Below are 21067 nucleotides of genomic sequence, written 5' to 3'. Positions count from 1 at the left end.
GAAGTTGGAGACATGTTCATTTTTTATTATTCACATGTGGCAACATTGACGCCGAATATGAATCTGCGAATGAATTGAATTGCGGCAATTCTGCCAAAATGTAAGACCATTTTATGAAAATTAGAGGAATTGCTTATGATCTGCTATGAATTCTGGAAATGAATTCCTTTTAGCAATGTTGCGTGATTTGGCCTTTTTAGGCCCGCAGGATGATAAAGCATGCTGATGACTCCTAATGATAGAAATGAGCTGAGCTGTCCCTCAATAAAAAACGGAATAGATCTCTCACCTAAATGTATTCTTTACCACATTTACAATTTTCGTTGTTGTTGTTACATTATAAAAAATTAATGTTTATTTTCTTTAATTACAACAAAAGCTTGTCTTATACTGCACATAATTCCAGGAACATCATTGGTTTCTTTCAATCTCCTCTGCAGTTCTTTTAGAGAGTTCAGCTTTGGAGTTGTACTCAACACTGAAAATAATAATATTATTTTAGTATGTCTCCATAAAAGTATAATGTATCATCTGGCTATGGTGCCTTCAGGTTCAGAATGTCCAATTCCCAAAATGTCCAACGGTTTCAAAATGTCCAATTCCCGGAATGTCCAATTCCCAAAATGTCCAATTCTCAAAATGTCCAATTCCCGAAATGTCCAATTCCTGAAATGTCCAGTTCCCGAAACGTCCAATTCCCAAAATGTCCAATCTACTATTATGATGGGTTTGTTAAATAAGTCCTCATAGGCTTTCTTAAAAATATTTAACAATTAACCATACTTAAATTTAAATAATAATTTATTTATTTACAAATTATTCTTTCCTTTTTAGGTCAATAGAAAAAATATAAATAACTATACATACTTGTACGAGTATAAAGTGCAGTAGCTACAATTTTTTTCTACGTACTTTTTGCAAATAATACAAATTTTCTATTTTTATATGCCGATTTTGCAAAAACTAAACGCACTCGTACAGAAATATATTAATTACTAATTTTTAAGAAAGGCTATGAGGACTTATTTTAATAAACCCATCATAATAGTACATTGGACATTTTGAGAATTGGACGTTTCGGGAACTGGACATTTCAGGAATTGGACATTTCGGGAATTGGACATTTCGGGAAATGGACATTTTGGGAATTGGACATTCTGGGAATTGGACATTTTGAAACCGTTGGACATTTTGGGAATTGGACATTCTGAACCTGAAGGCTATGGTGGTATGGCATACATGATTAAATGTGTAAATTTATAAAATACCTATGAATATAATAACTTGTTAAATGACTTACATTCATAATATCCGGACTTAGAATCACGAATCAAACGGACTGAATAGTTTTCAGCATCCTTCTTAGATTCGGTAAAAAATTGAAAAAATATTGTTTGTTTGTCTTTATTCCGCTTTTCTATTGAATAATATACTCTTAAAAACTTCTTGTAACATTTTTTAGCCATCAAGAAAGCTTCATGAGTTTCCTTGACTTCTTGTGAGAGAAGCTTCTGATCTGAAAGTACAAACAAACCAGATTATTTACGCTTTTTTTTTCAGGTTAATCTTAAAAAACAGTACTCCATCCAATGATTAAGTTTTATGTAATATTATAGTATGTTTGTAAACAAACCTCTTTTATAACTTTCATATTTATTTTGCTGTCGACCGAGTTCTTCAATTTTAGATTCGATGTCACACCTCAATTGCTTATTTTGTTCGTTCAAAATCTGAAGCTCGTCATCATTATTATAATTTATCGTACCGTTGAAAATACATTTTTGTACTTTGAAACCATCATCAAGTAATATGAGAATGTTATCTCTTTTGATGTTTATTACTTGCGCAAAGTTATCGAAAAGATCTACATCAATATCACGAATGTTATTTTGAAAACTCCACTCTTCGATTACACTCATTTCTCTGGATTAGTAGGTAACACTACTTCACAATACAATAAATTGTTTTTTGGACGCAAAACTCTTCTCACTCAATCAATCCAAATCCAACCGAACAAATTCAAATAATCAGCAGCCACCACAACTGTCAGGTACTGTCACACTGGCAGCCAACGACCTAATAATTAGGCAGCCAACCTCTGCATCACTGACATGCTTTTATCCATGGCTTTTATCTATGTTATTTATTTATTTGTTTGATTATTTATATAGTTTTTCCAGTTTTTCTTTCGCTATTTTTTAATTTTTTTAAGATGATTGTAAAATAAAATATCTATTGGTTATTAGTGTGTTCCAATTAGAGATGGGTTTCCACCCGGGTAAAAACCCACATGAGGGTAAAAACCCAATAAAAACCCGTTTCATTCCACCCGTGGGTGTTTACGCCGGGTGAAAACAAATAATTTTATAATTATTTCAATTGGTATCTTTTCTTTATTTTTATTGAATTTTTCTCATTTAAGTTTATTGATTAATAAGTAATAAGTCAAATTTAACACTAATATGCATTTATGTCGTGGCCAAATCGTAAAATTGATCACGTTATGATGATGTGACCAATTATTTTATAAAATGTAGTTATTTCAAGAATCGTTGAACCGATTTAGAAGAAATTTAGTAGGAACACAATAATTTGTGATCATGGCAAGGACATGGAGGGGGGGGGGGGTGATGCCAAAGATGCCAAACTCTCTCTTTGATGACATTACGGTATAAAGTTACAAATAACAACACCAACTACAAAGTACTTCTGCTTAAAAACTTGAAATCGAACCGCGCTTCCGCCACTGTAACGCATTGTAACGTTTTTCAAGACCTCCTCTCCCCCCAGATTGCATTACGTAACACTAGAACGCCCCCTTAGCAACAAATACCACTTCTCACTTTAAAAAAACGCTATTTTTGTTTTCACCCACCAGAATGGGTGATAATGGGTAAAAAGATGACCCACGCTGAACTGTCCCACCAAACTCAATGACAGGGGGGCGCTACCATCGTTCAACTATATGGTTTCCAACATGGCAAAAATCGGAACCAGCGATCCGGTATTGACGGTGGCGCCCCACTGTCAATGTCATGCATACATAGGACAGTTCAGTATTTTGGAACTATATATAGTTTCCAACGCGGCAAACGTGGCAAAAATCCTTAGACAAAAGTCGGAACCAGCGATTAGGTATAGACGATTGACAATGGCGCCCCCCTGTCAATGTCACGGGTTTGGTGGGTGCATAGAGGAATTAAATTCTTACGGTGAGTTATTACAGTTCAGAGCCCCGATTACGGTAACTTTTATTAACGTCTACAATCCAGACGCGTTTCTGATTCTGCAATACGATTGGTCAAAACAGCTGACGTACGCTGTTGAACGACCAATCGTATCGCAGAATCGAGAAGCGTGTCTGGATTGGAAACGTTAAAAGTTACCGTAAGCGGGGCTCAGTATAGTTCATCCATATTATGCTATCTTTGGAATGAAAAAAAAATGATTGACAGTTCTACTGTCTGTTTGATGTCAAAAAAAGAGAACTGTCAGTCATTTTACTCTTTGGTCTATATTTTCGTGAAAAATAGTGAATTAGTAGTAAAAGTATTTGTACGTTCAATCCTTGCTATCGAAAAACATTTATACACTCTTTTCCATATTTACTGCAAGCTTTGAATATCAACATAAGCAATGCTATTATGATCTTAATAAAGTTGTAAAGGGAATGAATTCAGGTAGGTAGGTACCTACTTCATCATCATTGATGTCTTTTACAATACCTGTGCTTCCGAACTTGATCAGGTCAGGATAAGGACACCTGCTGCAGAATTAGTAAATTTTACTTCTGAAATTTGACTGAATTTTGAGTTAGTTTTTAATTATTGTAAATGTATACCAAAGTACTAAACTTTTTGCTACAAATATTTATCACAATATTTTTACTTTTGCAGATTTCATGACAAAGTTATTGAAGGAGCTTATACAAAACTCTCTGTCTTACCATTATGTTTTATAGTACATATTTTAAAGAATTGAATAAGATCGACTGGAGTTATCATCTTTGTGTTATTAATTGTATGCCTGTGACTATTGCCATAAACATTTTGTCCAATGGGCCATTGTCTAAGTTGTTTCAAAAATCAAGCCAATGCTGATAACAGTACATCTCAAAGAAATAAAGATGGTAAGTATTTACATTAATTGGTGCCTTTTTACCAAGAAAGAATAATAAGAAAGCCTTTAATAATATGTACAATAAAATAATGTTATTGTTTCTTTTCAGAGATGACAGAAATTGTCACTACCCATCAAGTGCCTGCTGTCATGGTATCGGACTATCCTCAGGAAGAACCACTTCTTCATAATAATGAGAACAGCATAATTTACAGGAACAACACTAATTTGCAGAATGCTAATACTTTGGCTTCGGTAGGGGAACCCTGCCCAGAAGTACATCCTCAAAAAACTCAGTATTGTCCTGACAAGTCGCAAAAAACATTCTATCAAAAATTGCCATCAATACCTCGAACTATGTCATCATTAGGAACAAGTGAACCACGAATTTCTGAATATAAAATTAATCAACTATTTGACCAATATAAAGATTCATTAGAAGATGCTATTTTAGCAGAAGGAATAGAGAATCTTTGCAATGATTTACAACTGAACCCTGATGATTTCAAAGTTTTGGTGCTTGCATGGAAGTTAAATGCTAGTCAAATGTGCAGATTCACAAAATCGGAGTTTGTACAAGGCCTTAAAAACATGAAAACTGATTCTATTAAAGGTATTCAGCTCAAGTTGAATGAAATTACTTGTGGATTAAATAGAGATTCTGAAAGTTTTAAAGATTTGTATAGATTCACATTTAAATTTGGTTTAGATGTAAGTACTGGTCAAAGAATACTGCCAACAGATATAGCAGTACTCTTGTGGCGTCTAGTCTTCACAAACAATGAACCACCAGTATTAGATAAGTGGCTGAGTTATCTGGAGAAAAATACTCACATCCGAGGCATTCCCAAAGACACTTGGTATATGTTTTTAAACTTTAGTGAGTTTGTTGGAGAAGATCTTGGCACTTATGATGACACCGAGGCTTGGCCAAGCCTTTTTGATGATTTTGTGGAATATGAAAATGATCAGATGAACCAGAATGTTACAAAAAGTGACATCAAGATACAGGATTGAGCTCTTATATTTGCCAAATTTTAGCTGTGTAGGTACTTAAGGACATTGAGACTGATAATTGTGTGGAGTGTTTGAAAACATTTATTCTGTATCTCACTACTGAATGAAGAATGAGTGTAATATAGGAATGTGGTTCAAAATGCAGATGTATCATAAAATATACTAATGAGATTCAAACAAAGTTAAATGTACATAAGGTTATAATTATAAATTTAATATTTGTGAAATTATGTGTAGACTTAGACTTAATTCATACTTTATGTACTTGTACAACATTCCAGATATGGAATTAGCCAAAATCTGTATATATTAATATGTATTCGAAATCTGTACCCATTAAATCTAGGTTGCTTGACTTGGTTACCAGTACATATTTATTTTCTTTTGTGAATTCAATTTTTGGTGCCATTCAAGGTTGCCTAGATTGCACAATTTTTTTGATGAATAATAATAATAGATTTAATCAAAGAGAAGCTTTCATTTCAATCGTAGTCGACGCCGATTGTAGAGGCGGCCAATACAGCTCTCCGTGGCAGTTTCGGTCCTGAGTATGACTACCTTCATATTCCTTGTTTATAAAGTACCTACCCAAGAATAGAACATGTGGGTGTAGACCAGCGTTGCCAGACGTCCCGATTTTGGCGGGACGTCCCGATTTTTAAATCAAATTTAAATGTCCCGCGCGGGACAGGCTCTGTCCCGCTTTTCGGAGAGAGACACTCACTTCACCAGACTATTGTTTGAAACGCCATATTATTCTAAAAAAATAAAACTTTTTTAATTTTTTTCTTTTTTTATTCTAAAGGCGAATTTAACGATAGAGTAAATCTGATTTAAAATATAATTTTTTTGTTGAAATACATTTTCTATGGCTACTTTTGCTATCTATTGTCACGTAAACGTAATTTTAAGTCAAATAAAAAGATAAATATTTGAAAACCTTTGATTATATACGTTTTTTTTACTTTGTCCCGCTTTTGACGGAAGAATCCCGCTATTTTCACTCAAAAAGTACCAAAGTCCCGACTTGGCGAAAAAAAAAACTGGCAACGCTGGTGTAGACCAGCGTTGCCAGACGTCCCGATTTTTAAATCAAATTTAAATGTCCCGCGCGGGACAGGCTCTGTCACGCTTTTCGGAGAGAACTCGACCGTAGGTACGTAGTTTAAAATATTTTTTTTTTGTTATAATACATTTTCTATGGCTACTTTTGCTATCTATTGTCACGTAAACGTAATTTTAAGTCAATGAGGGTTTTCGCAATTGAAAAATCCGCCAGATGGCAATACGTAGACGTGAGGTCCAAATGCTGCATGATTGTGGCATGATTGGTTATTTTTGACATGACATTGACAGATATGTCGCAAAATCCACCAATCATGCAGCATTTGGACCTCGCGTCTACGTATTGCCATCTGGCGGATTTTTCAATCGCGAAAACCCTAATTAAAAAGATAAATTTGAAAACCTTTGATTAGATATATACGTATTATTACTATGTCCCGCTTCTGACGGAAGAATCCCGTTATTTTCACTCAAAAAGTACCAAAGTCCCGACTTGGCAAAAAAAAAAACTGGCAACGCTGGTGGACTGAGTGATCTTTTCAACACTCATCCAACCACAACCAAAGGACATTGGGAACTTTAATATGAGAAAATGCCCCATGGCGGACAAAGATGAAACGTATTTTATTTCAAAGCTTTATATTTGTAGGTAGTATATTCACTTAAAGCGCTATGTTGTGAGATATGGGAATTCTGAGATATGACGAGTCTAGGTTGAAAATATATTTGTCTAAAATGATTTGATATTTTTACATGTTATGTTGTTTGGCATTGCAGAGTAACCAATAAAAGTAAATAAAATAATATAAATAAATAAAAAATATAAATAAAATAATATAAATAAATAAAAAATATAAATAAAATAATATAAATAAATAAAATATTATAAATACTTAAATTAATATTAGACAACATCTCATATACAGTGTGTCCGGGCTTGTAGTGATCAAACTTTAATGGCGTAATCTATGGACAATTTTATCGATGAAAATACTTCAAATTTGAGGCTTGACCCATTTGTCGCAAAATTACGAGGATCTAAGTTTTTAATTTTTAGTTTTCACCTCTTCCTTCAAAAACAAGTGAAAACGTGGGTAACTTAACATTAATAAGCAAATATTTGATATCATGCGATAGTCAATAAAATTATCTATTAGTAGCGGTAGAAAATGGACACAAGTTTCGTACATTTTATGGAAGTAAGAATGGATTGAATTAGAAAAAGACATGTTTTCTTTCACTTCTTTTTCAGTTATTTTCCAACACAAGAAAAACCAGGTCATTAAAGTATGTTTTATTTGCATTGTATTATTAGTATTTGAGCTATTCTACAGAACGAATGTAAATGTATTAGTCTACGTCTATTAGTTTTGATTTAATAGTTAAACAAAGATACCCCTTCCCAGCCGGTTCCATAGCGCGTCGGAATAGGTTGTGTGATTCTTTCAGGCAGTGCATTTTCACATGTTAGCAGCACTATGGAACCGGCTGGGAAGGGGTATCTTTGTTCAACAATTACGTCGAAACTAATAGACGTAGACTAATAAATTTACATTCCTTTTGTAGAATAGCTCAAATACTAATAATACAATGCAAATAAAACATACTTTAATGACCTGGTTTTACTTGTGTTGGAAAATAACTGAAAAAGAAGTGAAAAAAATCATGTCTTTTTCTAATTCAATCCATTCTTACTTCCATAAAATGTATGAAACTTGTGTCCGTTTTCTACTTCTACTAATAGATAATTTTATTGACTATCGCATGATATCAAATATTTGCTTATTAATGTTAAGTTACCCACGTTTTCACTTGTTTTTGAAGGAAGAGGTGAAAACTAAAAATTAAAAACTTAAATCCTCGTAATTTTGCGACAAATGCGTCAAGCCCCAAATTTGAAGTATTTTCATCGATAAAATTGTCCATAGATTACGCCATTAAAGTTTGATCACTACAAGCCCGGACACACTGTATTACTCCAACCCAAAATAAGTAGCTAAGGCATATTTTGTGTTATGGAAATCGGGAACGACGAACCACAACACACCCAAACCAGAGACAATGTGAAAAGATCGTTTTCTATATTGTCCCGGCCGGGAATCGAACCCGGGACCTCAGGATTGGCCCGGCACACCTTGAAAACCGGTGTGTGCGGCCAGTGCGGCTCTCCGCCACGGAGGTCGTCAAAAATGTTACCTAAATGTAAAATAAAATAAAACATTAAAACTTCATTTTCTCAATATTCCCATATAAGAGAGAAAAAAAATGCACGGAAATTCATTGGATATTAGTATGTATCATCTGTGATAGGTTTCGTTTGTATCCGCTACTTTTCGAAAAGTGGGGCAAAAAGTTCCCAATGTCATTTTGAGAGGATTTAGGAAATAACTGTGAAAACTTCATGGTTAGGTATTAAATATGCGAAACCTAAAAAAAGAAAGCTAGAACTTATTAACTGGATCACTCAATCTGGACACCTGAAGAATAACTGAATAAGCCATAACGCGTATCCCAGATGTGTTTATAATTTGCGTTTGAATTAATTGTAAAGAATCTGAAAGCTGCTAAACAAATTTTTTTGATTCGATTCAAAGCCACATACCTCTACCTATAAGATTTAGAACGGTTTATGATATGGATCACTCAGAATGCACTATGTTCTATTGAGTGATCTTTTAAAACACCACCTTATACTGAAAAAGCTTAGATTAATAAAGGCTTTATAATCTAAGTGAACAAGTATGAAACATCATGTTTATTACAAATTATGCTTCTGGGAAAATCTGTGAAAGAAAGAAGATTGACATCCTACTGGTTTAAGAGAAAATGAAAATCTTGTTTTTTCTCGATCGTCCCAACTGAGTGATCCTTATCTTGAACTACCTACCTATGTTTCATAAACCCAAACTCATAGGTAGAAGACCTAGTTACCTACATCAGAAATTGTGAAAAATGTTGTACTAAAATTTGACGAACCAATCGTCGTGTGTTATATTATAAAAGATAGGGTCTCTTTTTTACAATCCATAAGGAAAACGTTGAGTAGGGTGACCATATCGGTTTACTTGAGTGTAGAATTTGTTCCTTCATTGTCCCGATAATATTGGTTACTACAGGGGACATGGTATCCATAATGACAAAATAGTCTGTTATGATGATTTGATGGGAAAAATGTATAACAGCAAAGAAGAACCAGTTATTTTACATACATACTTTGTCCTACGGATTTATCTATTAGGTTACATCCTAGTATTTGTATGTTAGAAAAAAAAAGTTAATTACTTTAAAAATGTTAAGGGATAGCTGTAATTCTTTAATAGTAGGGATAAAATGTTTTATTCCAGTGGATTTTACTGCGCCCTAACGGGTCGGACACTGGTGACCGGACACACTGTAAAATAAGCAAGTACAAAATAATGTATTATGATGTGCCATAAGCGGCAAGGAACCTTGCTGTTCAAAGCAATAAAACAACAATAGTATTAATAAAATTTTATTTTATTTTAAACAAAATAATATACTTGCAGCCTGCCAATGCTCTTCCGGTGTCTTGGCGCGAGGCGGCGTGGCGGCCGGCCGCGCCGACACAAGGCACTAGAGCGCGGCGGCCGCGGCCCCCTCGCGGTGGACCGACTCGGGGCTACGCACGCCTCGCTATTTGTCCACTGATATACACAAAATATCGATAATAATATACAGTCGCCACTAGACGAAAATCTGATTACATTAAAAAAGCTGAAAATTTATAAATCCATAATATACATTTACTATAACAATTCGGATGTTGAGCCCGAAGTTATAAGAATTAACGTTTGTGATACAAACCATCTTTTTTTCATAAGTACTCTCATTGATCCTACGATAATACTTGACAAGTAAGAAGCTTTAGGGGAATAAGTTTTACAAAAAATATTGTTTTCATCTGCTAAAAAACTGCAGCCCAATTTCTTTTGAAATCGGTTAGTAAAAGCAAATAATAAATTAAATCTATTTATTATAATTATGAATAAAAATATTGCAGATAAAGAAAGTAAACGTATGAGGGTATGTCTAGCGAGACCATGTCAATGTGGGTTTTCGCGATTGAAAAATCCGCCAGATGGCGGGACGCGGACGTGGGTCCGACCGCTGCGTGATTGGTGGATTTTGACATATCTGTCAATGTTATGTCAAAAATAACCAATCACGCAGCATCTGGACCCCGCGTCCACGTATCGCCATCTGGCGGATCCTTCAATCGCGAAAACCATTATTGATCAAAAATATTTAACAACATATTATTTGTATGTAAATTTTGTTAAAATATGTAAACAAAACTTAAGTTTTAAGTATTATTTATTACAAATAACTAAAACAATAGAAACTTGGCTAATTATATCCACAGGGATATTTACCATCTTATAGTCGGAGGAACAATGAGAAAGATGGAGTCTTGCTAGGCATACACTCGCTTTGTGAATAGCATTTACCGAAACCAATTTGAACTAAATTTAAAAATAATTTCAGTTGGCAACTGAAACACAAAATACATATATTTTAAAATCTGTGTACTGTATGTATTATAATAATACCAAACTAAAATAAAGAAAAATACATAATTTTCGCTTTACAAATAGTAACCAGTACTATAACCATTATAATATGAAATTATAATCAATAGCCTATTGTTAGGATGACCATCTATCTTATTTGAATATATTCTTAGTGAATGTCGTGAGTAGCGATAAACACGAAAGCTATATTATAATATAATATCCATTAAATTATATTAGGCTCGCTACCCACACTAGCGCTAAGTGGATGATCTCCCTAACAACAAATAATTATATGAGAGCCTTACCCATCGCCCACCGTGCTTTTTGAGTAAAATAGAACAAAACATTGATGTAAAATATATTACGATCTTTATACAATAATTCTTGGCCAAAATATAATTCAAGGCAATAAAGAAGCACATTTTACTGTAAAAAAGCAAAACTACTCGACGCTTTACACATTTTAACATCATAACAGGTACACAGATAATATTGCAATTACTGAAATGTGGCGTAAATTGAGACAGTGTAGAAGTATTTAGAGCGTCGCGTCGCGTCGTGTAATTTTAGCGTATTTTGTTCCATGGCAGTGGCTGTATAAAATATTTATTTATTTTCCCGGAGGACTAGCTGTTCTATTTTATTAAATTGCAAACAACTTTTTCTTGTGGTATTGAAGCATTACACTCGAGCTCTCACGTGATGATCCCAAAAATCAGGATTACATATTACATGCACTCTCGACTGATATAGGTTTGGAAAGGCCTATCCTAGCTAAATTACAGTTATAGTGCCAATTTACTCGACCACTTTTAGGACTTTGCCAATTGCGATTGTTTTATCTGAAACAAAAACATTTTTTGGTTATGATAATGAAAGCAATATGTATACAGGGTGTTTGGCGGAAGGTTAGACAAACTTCGTGGGTGTATAGGTAAGGTTATTTTAACCTTTAACTATGGACATCGGGTCTCAGAGGCCCACCCCCCTTTCCGATTTCTTGGTTTAAACACCTTCCCGCCACGTGTTGCTCTCGACCATCTCAGTAGCTTCAGTTTTAACTGTGTTTGGACCGAGGAGGCATAGAATCGCGTCTTCTGGCACTTACTACGTGAGTAATAATCATTTAAAATTTTGTCCGGGTCTGGGAGACCCGATGACTATAATTTCCATACAAACGTCTTGTATGGATGTGACTTGTCAACTATAATTTTTTTATATTTTATTATTATAATCTTAAGTAAATTATTCTAGTTTAAGAATACATAGTGGCAGAAAGTATCTGAGTACATCAGCTATGTTATTAGCCCAACTATCTAAAGAACATTTCAGGAGTAAGGTATTAATTGTATACTATTCTGCTTTTGAGTTTAGATGTCTTAGAATTCACCATTGCTGCAGATTCCGATTCTGAATGATGTACCTACATTTTGCCTACTTAAGTTTTCAAAGAAAGATAACACATGCCTGTGGAAATAATTTGTCTTTAGTGTTCTAGGCCACTGTGTATAAGTTTAGTAACTTTAACCCTTGTCAAAAATTTTATTTTATGTCCTTCAGAAATTCTGTTCATGTTTTTATGTTACATGATTATTAATTAGCAAAGAAAAAAATATTACTTTCATTTATTAATGATCGACTGTAATCAAGGAGCCTATATGTGATGGCAAGTCAATTTACTCTGAAAAATATCTAAGTTTTTTAAATTTGCAAAAAAATAATTAAATGATGGTTAAAATTTGATTACATTTTCTACTAAATCCTTTATTAATAGTTTTAATATATACACCGTGTTACTTTGCATTCTTGCCATATTCACAGAGATAAAAGTAGGGAACAATACCTATTATTTAAGATAAACAAGAGACTCCCATAAAGAAAGTACACTAAGATTTTAGTAAATTTGGTTTTTCAGTACAAATTGGAATAAACCAATTTTGTCTCGCACGTTCTACAGGTGCAAGTGGAATAAACCTAGTGGGCGTGGCCTAGTTCTTAATTTTATGGCTCTGGGTACCAGCCTTTTTATCCAGTCATAATAACTATTTTAAAATACTCTTCAGTTGATTTCAGATTTTCCTTTCTACTTTACGGGCTTAGGACCGTCAAAAATACGTAATAATTAATAGGGTTTCAATTTATTTACAACATTGTACCCTATTTTTACAAATTAATAAATTAAGTATGAAATGAAATCACCTTATTCACAATTAATTATTTATTTATAAGTTCCTACTTACAAAGTTTACGTACTGCGAAGCAAGTGTTTTAAGTGTCCTCCGTTCTGATGAAGGCACAGTCTAGCACGGCGAAGCGTAGGTTTTTCGCTTTAGTTTTCGCAACACATAAACGTTTTGAATCACAGTTGCACTAAAACAATCCTTTCATGTAACTAGGGTATGTAAAACCGAAAGTTTATCAAAAACCGATTTTTTTTTCGGTTTTCAAGAAAAAAAACCGGTTTTCGGTTTTTAATCGGTTATTATCGTTCTATTTTTTTTTTAATCAACTAGTAGTTACATACAGCGATTAGTTACGTCCTGTCCGTTTTGTGTTAGATTCAATGATATTAAAGAACTATAGATATGTTACGTTCATAGAAATTACGATTTGAATCCGTGCCGAGCTATTCCAAATCGCACACATTGACAAATGTAACTGATAAGTGAAACAAAACATACGAAATAGCACGCAAATGAAAGAGATAGCTATAGTTTTAACGATTCTGCACTAATTAATCTATGTCCGCAGCGCACGCATCCTTTTCGCTCTAACGTCAAAACAAGATCGCTTTCTCTTTCTTAACTTGAACATGGCGCATGGCGTCTTCATTGTTTGCATAAATAATTGAAAATATAAATACTAAATAATTTTGCATAATCACATGTGGTAAGAGATCCCTTGTATTTTGTTTACTTTAGAGTCATAATTGGTACACTTTCGAAACACACACGATGGCATTTTTTATTTATTTTGGTAAGAACAGGAACTTACGGTGTGGTACGCACGCGATTGCGCACGACGCAGGCCACACGAAGACTAAACACAAGACGTCCCAATTGGGACGTATTTGAGTATTCACAGCGCGAGCGCTTATAACATATCTGCTTTTGTTTTTATATAATATCATTGGTTAGATTACATTATTTAAGAGAGGGTTATAACAGTTTTGATAAATTTAGCTTATTCATTAGGCATTATAGGCACATAATGCATAATGTATAAGCTAAATTTAACTCAAGGGGTGGTAGTTTATCTCCATTGTACGTAATAATTGTCAACGAATACGTTTTTAAAAATAATTCATTACTCTGTCGGTTTAGTATTTTGTTAATTACCACCATGTACGTAATGTACCTACCTACATCAAAAACGTACTTGCTTACAATTACTATTGATATAAGCAATATCTTAAATTAAAAAGTAGAATAAAATGTAAAAAGCTTTATTTGTGAACGTTAGGTGATTACGATTGATATTTTAAGCAATATCTTAAATTAAAAAGTAGAATAAAATGTAAAAAGCTTTATTTGTGAACGTTAGGTGGTATTTTTGTCAAATTTCAATACACTAAGTATTACAGTAATAAGCTTCTGCAGATATCGCAAATAAATGAGATTCAATGTTCAAAACAATTCAGAAATAAAAACTGTTCAATTCACTCACACATAGGTTAATTATTCACTGCAATAATCACCAACCACCGGGGATTCCCCGTTTAAAGGTAAACGACGGAGTAACCAAGTGACAATGTTGCCAAGTTATAAATTGTAAAATAACCAAATATTCGTCAAATATCAAAATACCCAGGTTATATTATAATAAAATGATGTTGCTTATTTATGGAATTTGTTACATGTATACAGATAGAAAAACCGATTTAAATCCGGGTTTCGATTTTTAAAACCGGTTTTAGAATTTGTCGAAAAAGGGCGGTTTTTCCGATTTTTCGGTTTCCGATTAACCGGTTTTGCATTCCCTACATGTAACGCGTTTACACTGTTTATCTCTTTTGCGCATACCAGTCGTTTCAAGTCACTCCAAAAATCCATTGGTGTCAGGTCCGAGGATCGTGGTGGCCAAGCTACTGGGCCCCTCGTCCAATACACTGTTCACCAAATGTATTATTCGCGCACTTGACGTCCTTATTGTGGGGGAGCACCATCCTGCTGGTAGTAGAGCATTTGGTGTAACACTAAGGGTACGTCATCAAGCATTTCGTCTAAGACGTCTTGCAGACACTCCAAGCACCATTTTGATTAAATTATTCGTTGTTTGAATACACTTCAGTCATTTTTGTATTATTTTTAACGTGATTTGTGTTTGATGGATTTTTCAGTTTTTTACAAGTGTCAAAAAGACATTTTAAAGACAATAGATTGCAATAGATATTTAAAAATACAATAAAAAGTAAAAAAGTCTCCATCGCCATCGCAAACAAGTGATGTGCATGCGTTACGATAATTAGTGGTGTGTTAAACAGATTGTCGATAAAATAAAATACTCAAGATTAAAAAAAATTTTTTTCGGGCATTATTTTTTTACGGATTTGTGTTCAGTATCAGTAATATAGTAACCTCTGTAAATATGGCAAGAATGCAAAGTAACACCCTGTATATCAACTCTTTAATAAATTCAAATTGATTCAGATATGAAAATAAGAAGAATGTTAGATAGGGGTCTGTGAGACCCGACGTCCATGGACGTGTGATTATTTTTTCACGTCCATAGTTAAAGGTTAAGAATACAAGTTCGCCCATTTGACTCTAAGTGAGCTACTTTTTTTTTAATTCATAATATGTTTGTTTTTATTTTTAACACCCACGAAGTTTGTCTAACCTTCCGCCAAACACCCTGTATACTATACTAAACTAATATTATAAATGCGAAAGTAACTCTGTCTGTCTTGCTTTCACGCCTAAACCACTGAACCGATTTTGATGAAATTTGGCATAGAGATAGTGAGTCCCGGGAAAGGACATAGAATAGTTCTTATCCCGGTATTTGAAAGAGGGACGCGCGAGATAAAGTTTTTCTGTGACAGACAAAATTCCACACGGGCGAAGCCGCGGGCGGAAAGCTAGTCTGGAAATAATATTATTAAAAACCTGTCAGAAACGAGTTAATACCTAAAACGAGGATGTTGAATCAATATAAAATAGGTTGACGATTTATTAACGACTTGAAGGATAATGTAATAAATAATATACTTACTCTCGTCTCTTAGTGTGAATCTGCCCATTTGAGCAAACTTCTTGAATGGTTCTAAGCAGATGACGCCAGCGCATTCTATCCTCATTATGGCTACTTGATCTTGTTTCACAAAACGTGGTCTTGTTTTCGATTTTTCGCCAGTCTTCTTGTCAACCAAACAAATTAATGCCTGCAAATTACAAAATGGGTTACAATATTATTTAAGTCTACTAGCGTTCAACTCAGTCAATGCCTGAGGTGACATGACATAATCATGACGCTGACGGTTGACTTTACAAAAACCCCCTTTCGTGCCGCTCCCATACCTCAGTATGTTGGGCTACTGATTTGAAGATGATAGTGAACATGAACTATGGATACTAATCGCATTATTACCTTGACTGTAACTTCTTCAGCAGCACAATGTATGTGCATCACAGCTGAGTAGCCAGCACATATAATGGATTTATGCTCCAATATAACAACTTGAGCATCAAAGCACTGTAAAAAGAAAGAACAATAGGTTAGCCTTTTAGTTAAATTGTCCCGCAGGTGTTTACTCACAATCAAGCTCAATTTTATTAATTTAAAATGTTAATGTAAATATGTACTATTTACTTTACATCAACATTTTAAATAAAAATTATCGCATTCAATATACTTACTCTTCCAGTTGTAATAGGTTCTGCAATATCACAGAGGACAAAACCGGGAGACACATCTTCTTCCTCAATTCCTTTGAGTTTGACTTTAACATTTTCACCAGGACCGATGGATGTTACCTCAATGTCATCGGACCAAAGCTGGTCAACAGTTACTTGGACCTGAAAAGTTACCATATAAAGTATATAATAAACATAATTTTGTAGTATTTAACTGAGTAAAACTATTAAAATTATTATTTTACCCTGTTTGGCATGAGGAACAGAGTACTGCCTTTGCGTGTGGTTCCTGCTTCAACTTTTCCCATCAGGACTGTGCCCATGTCCTTGTACTTATCGACCACTGGCATGATGAATGGCCCATCCATTTTACGGTTAAGTGAAGGCAATTCATCAATCAACTGAATGAAGGAAGGTCCTCGGTACCATGGACATATCTCTTCAGTCACCTAAATAAATAAATAAAAATGTTATACAAAACTGTTATTTTAACACTATAAAAAGAATACACAATTACAACAAAGTTAAAAATTTCCACTAAAATGCTTACCCTTTCCAATAATCCTTGTCCAGTTTGTCCTGACACAGGCAGGAAGGAGAGATCTTTAGCTGTATTAAAGCCCAGCTTTTTAAGGTATGGCAGGATCTTGTCTCGACATTCATTGTATCTGATAAAATAAAATATAAAACATTAAAAAAATGTTTTAACTATGTGGCACATTTATAACAGGATATGAGTAAGTAGTAGTAGTATTGCTTGCTGACATAAGAATACCAATTCGATGTGTAGGTTTGACTCAGTAATGTGACAAATCGAAAAACATGTAAGCCGTGAGCCGAGCGATAATACGAAATATGTTTATGTAAATTCTACTTGGTAACAACACTAACAACATACTTCTTATATAATGATTAATAATACATGTAGTTTTATCATGTGCTTGTTTGCATAATATGATAAAAAAGTTACCTTTTCTCATCCCAATTTACGGTTGGGTCATCCATCTTGTTGACTAGTGCAACTAAATGTTTGACACCTGCGGTTTTTGCTAACATTGCATGCTCTCTCGTTTGTCCCCCTCTGTCAAAACCGGTTTCAAATTCTCCTTTACGTGCAGATATTACCTATAAAATATAACATACACATTAAACAAATGCTAATAATTAACAGGTATAAAATAAGAACAAAACAAGCTAAAAAGATATAATTATTATTCACATACCAGTACTGCCAGATCTGCTTGCGCTGCACCGCCAATCATGTTTGGTACAAAACTCTTGTGCCCAGGGGCATCAAGAATTGTAAAATGCTTCTTTTCAGTCTCGAAATAGGCTCTCCCCACTTCCACAGTTTTCCCCTTGTCACGTTCTGAAGATTTTTTAAAATGTTACATCAGTACTACTGGTCCAGTAGTACTGGACAAAGGCCTCCCCCAAAGATTTCCATAACATATAAGTTACATCAATATTGACAATAAACCATAATAAATATTTAAAAATATTGACATATGTATTTACATACCTTCTTGGTTAGTGTCAAGTGCCCAAGACAAGTACCAGGATTCTCTTGATTTCTCTCGTGCTTCTCTTTCATACTTTTCTAGTGTTCGTTTGTCCACCATGCCAGTCAATGACATAATTTGCCCTCCAATCGTAGATTTACCCGCATCTAAAAATATAAAGACATTGTTTGTTATAGGCTATAATTTAAATTTAAATGGTAGATACTTTACAAAATATATTAAATGCAAAAATCACTACTTGCCTACGTGTCCAATGAATACAACATTAACATGTTCTTTTTTGCTCCTTGTATCTTCAACTCGCGGTGGCTTTTTCTTGGGGATTTTTTTCGTAGTTTCGCCATCCTCCTGAAATGTTAATTAAGAAAGTTTAATAAAACATCATCAATCAACAAACAGCCCAACATGGCCTTATATTCTTGTGCCTGTAGACCATGTAAGATTTGATTTTGGTACAAGATAGGAATGACTTCCCTGCATTCCTAACTTGAACAATATTTTTTTCGCAATTTTGACGAATCAAAATCACTAATGAAAGTCTAATGGTGAATTGATCTTAGCATTAACTAGTTAAATGACCAGCAAAACTAGTACATAATTTTAAATGTCTTATATCATTAACTAATATAAAACTGTGTGATTAAGCTGACTAATTGCCATCTAAGAAAGAAGAAATAAATGTACAAAAAGTATTAAATGATTGTGGAATGTATGTAAGTGCAAAAAATTAGCAAGCAAAATTTTATTAGTGCAAAGTTTACTTATTACACAATAATAAACAACAACCTTTATATTAAACTATACAAAAAGAGTAGTCACATAGTTAATAAAATTATATTAGTTAAATGTATGGATGTGGTTCTAAGGATGAAAACTGCAAACTGTTATTTCAAATAGCTAAACACAAATTAGAATAACCAAAATTATCAATGAGGTGTTATCATTGACAATAAAACAATGTTATGATGAATATTAAACATGCTATGTCATATAGTGTGTCAAGTGAAGGAAATGTCTTTCCTAAACCATATCACAGTATACACTTCATAACATAAAAACAAATGAAAACTAATAGTAATTGATGCAGACTGCTACGGATGGTTCCCACTGGAGTTCAATGGGGTGGGGAGCCGTGTTCTGCAGCGGACATTTACGCGCTGAGACGATGGATGGAACGTCAGGGACAGCCAACAGTGGGACATGCAATTACAGGGTTTTGAACCTGTTGCTCTAATTCTTCTTCATCAGGTTCATTGTTGTCTTCGGGCGTAAGGAGTGGGTCATCAGCTTCTGCTTCCCAGCTATCAGCAGTGGGTGAAACGTCGGCAGGGATGGGCAGCGCCGCGGCGGCGGTCGCGGCGGCGGGCGCGGCGGGTGGCACGGGCGGAGGCTCTTCCACGCGCGGGGAGGCCGAGGCAGCTCCTCCGTCTCCACTCTCTCCGCCACCATCTCCGCATCCTGATTATTTCAATCACAGACGTTAGACTGTGTTAATACAAGCAGATATTTTGACACTAGATGACTTCAACAAAAAGTAAAAGGTAAAAACTGAGTACAAATGTCAAAAACCCATTCTCTAACAAGTTTCTTGTGTACAAGAAAGGAAAATATTTCATAAATTTATGTATATTTTTACTGTGTACTCAACAAAGACATTATGAGCAATTTGTTAGTGGCAAAAACATTTGAGTCATGACTATGTTTGACAGAACTTATTGCATTCATATCAATAAGTAAGAAAGCATTAAATACACATTTAAAATCAAATATTTGAAGTTATGTGAGGCCAAATAAATTCATAACCTAACTTTTTTTTGAAAATGCAAAAATGCAAATTTAATTTAGGAGAAACCTTGTTTTGTAATGCAAAACATACATAAGTAAATAGGTTAGCACCTAAAATACCACTAACATTTGTTAATTACTATAAATAACACTAAAGTTTAACTTTCAAAAAAGTAGAACAATCCACATCAACAAAGTTAAATAAAGGTTGTAGATAAATAAATAACAATTAAATTAACTACTAACCTTTCATTTTGTATATTTTTCGGAATTACACTGAGAGCTTAAGCTTCTAAAGAGAGTGCATGTAGAGAAAGTTAGAGCCATTAATGAGAAGTATCTATGTATAGTGTAGCGGGCCGCGTGTCTCGACATAACCCGTTAGAACTGGATTCGGAAAAAAAATAAAGTCATCGAACCTATTGTTATGTAGTCGGCGAATGTTCGTAACTTTTAAATGAATTACACAGCAAAAATATACTCATAATTTTAAACAAAATTTAGAGAAATAGAGCTTTAGAGCAGTTAGTGACAAGAGTACTCACCATTCAACACGGGACTCCCAGAAGAATTAGTAGAACCACTATCAGATTTTTGTGGTGAAGAAGGAGAATCCGTATCGTCGTTAGCCTGAGAAGGCTTACAAAAAGAAGGCACGAACTCCACGGCGTTGACGTTCAACGTGGAAAATTTAGTAGACACATCATTGGAATCTTTTGCACCTTGTTCACCTATAACATCCGCTTGACTTTCCCAAGAGTCCGGAGCACCGTTATTGGACATTATTGTAAACTGACAATGTAAAATTAGTTAATTGGTTTCCCTATCCCCGTTAATTTTATAATTATTCGCGTTCTTTTCACGATAGATCCGCGTGTGTCTTTATCTTAAACCGGAAGTTCATGGCAATTTGCCAAATATGTCTAATCAAACAAATTCAGTTTCTTTTATTTGATATGTTATTTTAAAACAGTTTGCAAATGAATTAAATCTATTTGAAAATAAAATACTTTATTTGCATAATGCTTAGTTTCGAAAATGTTGTTTAAAACCAATTTCTACATGTAAAAGTGCTAAATTTGACTTAAAACTTCCGGCTACAATTTCAGAGTTGCCATGTCAGGAAAATCTTGGTAACCGACGCGCTTTTAGTGGAAATGATATCCAC

General features: G+C 34.2%; 3 protein-coding genes across 8 annotated transcripts; 1 reads left to right on the top strand and 2 right to left on the bottom strand.

Annotated features, from left to right (window-relative positions):
* Window positions 1-279: 279 nt before the first annotated feature.
* Window positions 280-2131, bottom strand: LOC114358053 (uncharacterized). The gene is made up of 3 exons (XM_028311917.1): window positions 1634-2131; window positions 1301-1516; window positions 280-478 (listed from the first exon to the last, which is right to left on the bottom strand). The coding sequence occupies exons 1-3, from the start codon at window positions 1917-1919 to the stop codon at window positions 348-350; spliced, it is 633 nt and encodes a 210-aa protein (XP_028167718.1). The 5' UTR covers window positions 1920-2131; the 3' UTR covers window positions 280-347.
* Window positions 2132-3479: 1348 nt separating this feature from the next.
* SCCRO3 (defective in cullin neddylation 1 domain containing SCCRO3) lies at window positions 3480-5604 on the top strand. Of its 4 annotated transcripts, none has more exons than XM_028311914.1 (3): window positions 3480-3680; window positions 3897-4129; window positions 4229-5604. In XM_028311914.1, exons 2-3 carry the CDS (start codon window positions 4057-4059, stop codon window positions 5134-5136), a joined length of 981 nt encoding a protein of 326 aa, XP_028167715.1. In that variant the 5' UTR covers window positions 3480-3680; window positions 3897-4056; the 3' UTR covers window positions 5137-5604. The 4 variants fall into 4 exon arrangements, with proteins under 4 accessions (XP_028167715.1, XP_028167714.1, XP_028167716.1 ...); XM_028311913.1 differs by having other exon boundaries at window positions 3480-3684; XM_028311915.1 differs by lacking the exon at window positions 3480-3680 and adding an exon at window positions 3696-3812.
* Window positions 5605-10105: 4501 nt separating this feature from the next.
* eRF3 (eukaryotic translation release factor 3) lies at window positions 10106-20818 on the bottom strand. 3 transcript variants are annotated; one of them, XM_028311921.1, is made up of 12 exons: window positions 20445-20818; window positions 19337-19572; window positions 18357-18462; window positions 18114-18260; window positions 17815-17960; window positions 17562-17716; window positions 17142-17259; window positions 16837-17040; window positions 16595-16753; window positions 16326-16430; window positions 15951-16119; window positions 10106-11578 (listed from the first exon to the last, which is right to left on the bottom strand). In XM_028311921.1, the coding sequence occupies exons 1-12, from the start codon at window positions 20680-20682 to the stop codon at window positions 11535-11537; spliced, it is 1827 nt and encodes a 608-aa protein (XP_028167722.1). In that variant the 5' UTR covers window positions 20683-20818; the 3' UTR covers window positions 10106-11534. The 3 variants fall into 3 exon arrangements, with proteins under 3 accessions (XP_028167722.1, XP_028167723.1, XP_028167724.1); XM_028311922.1 differs by having other exon boundaries at window positions 20622-20818; XM_028311923.1 differs by lacking the exon at window positions 20445-20818 and adding an exon at window positions 20146-20236.
* Between the last annotated feature and the right edge of the window lie 249 nt (window positions 20819-21067).

The sequence above is a fragment of the Ostrinia furnacalis genome, unplaced genomic scaffold, assembly GCF_004193835.3.
Source record: "Ostrinia furnacalis isolate ACB-3 unplaced genomic scaffold, ASM419383v2 OfSCF3655, whole genome shotgun sequence".
Lineage (NCBI taxonomy): Eukaryota > Metazoa > Arthropoda > Insecta > Lepidoptera > Crambidae > Ostrinia > Ostrinia furnacalis.
The sequence above is the reverse complement of the archived record's forward strand: the minus strand, read 5'-3'. Positions and strand labels throughout refer to the sequence as shown.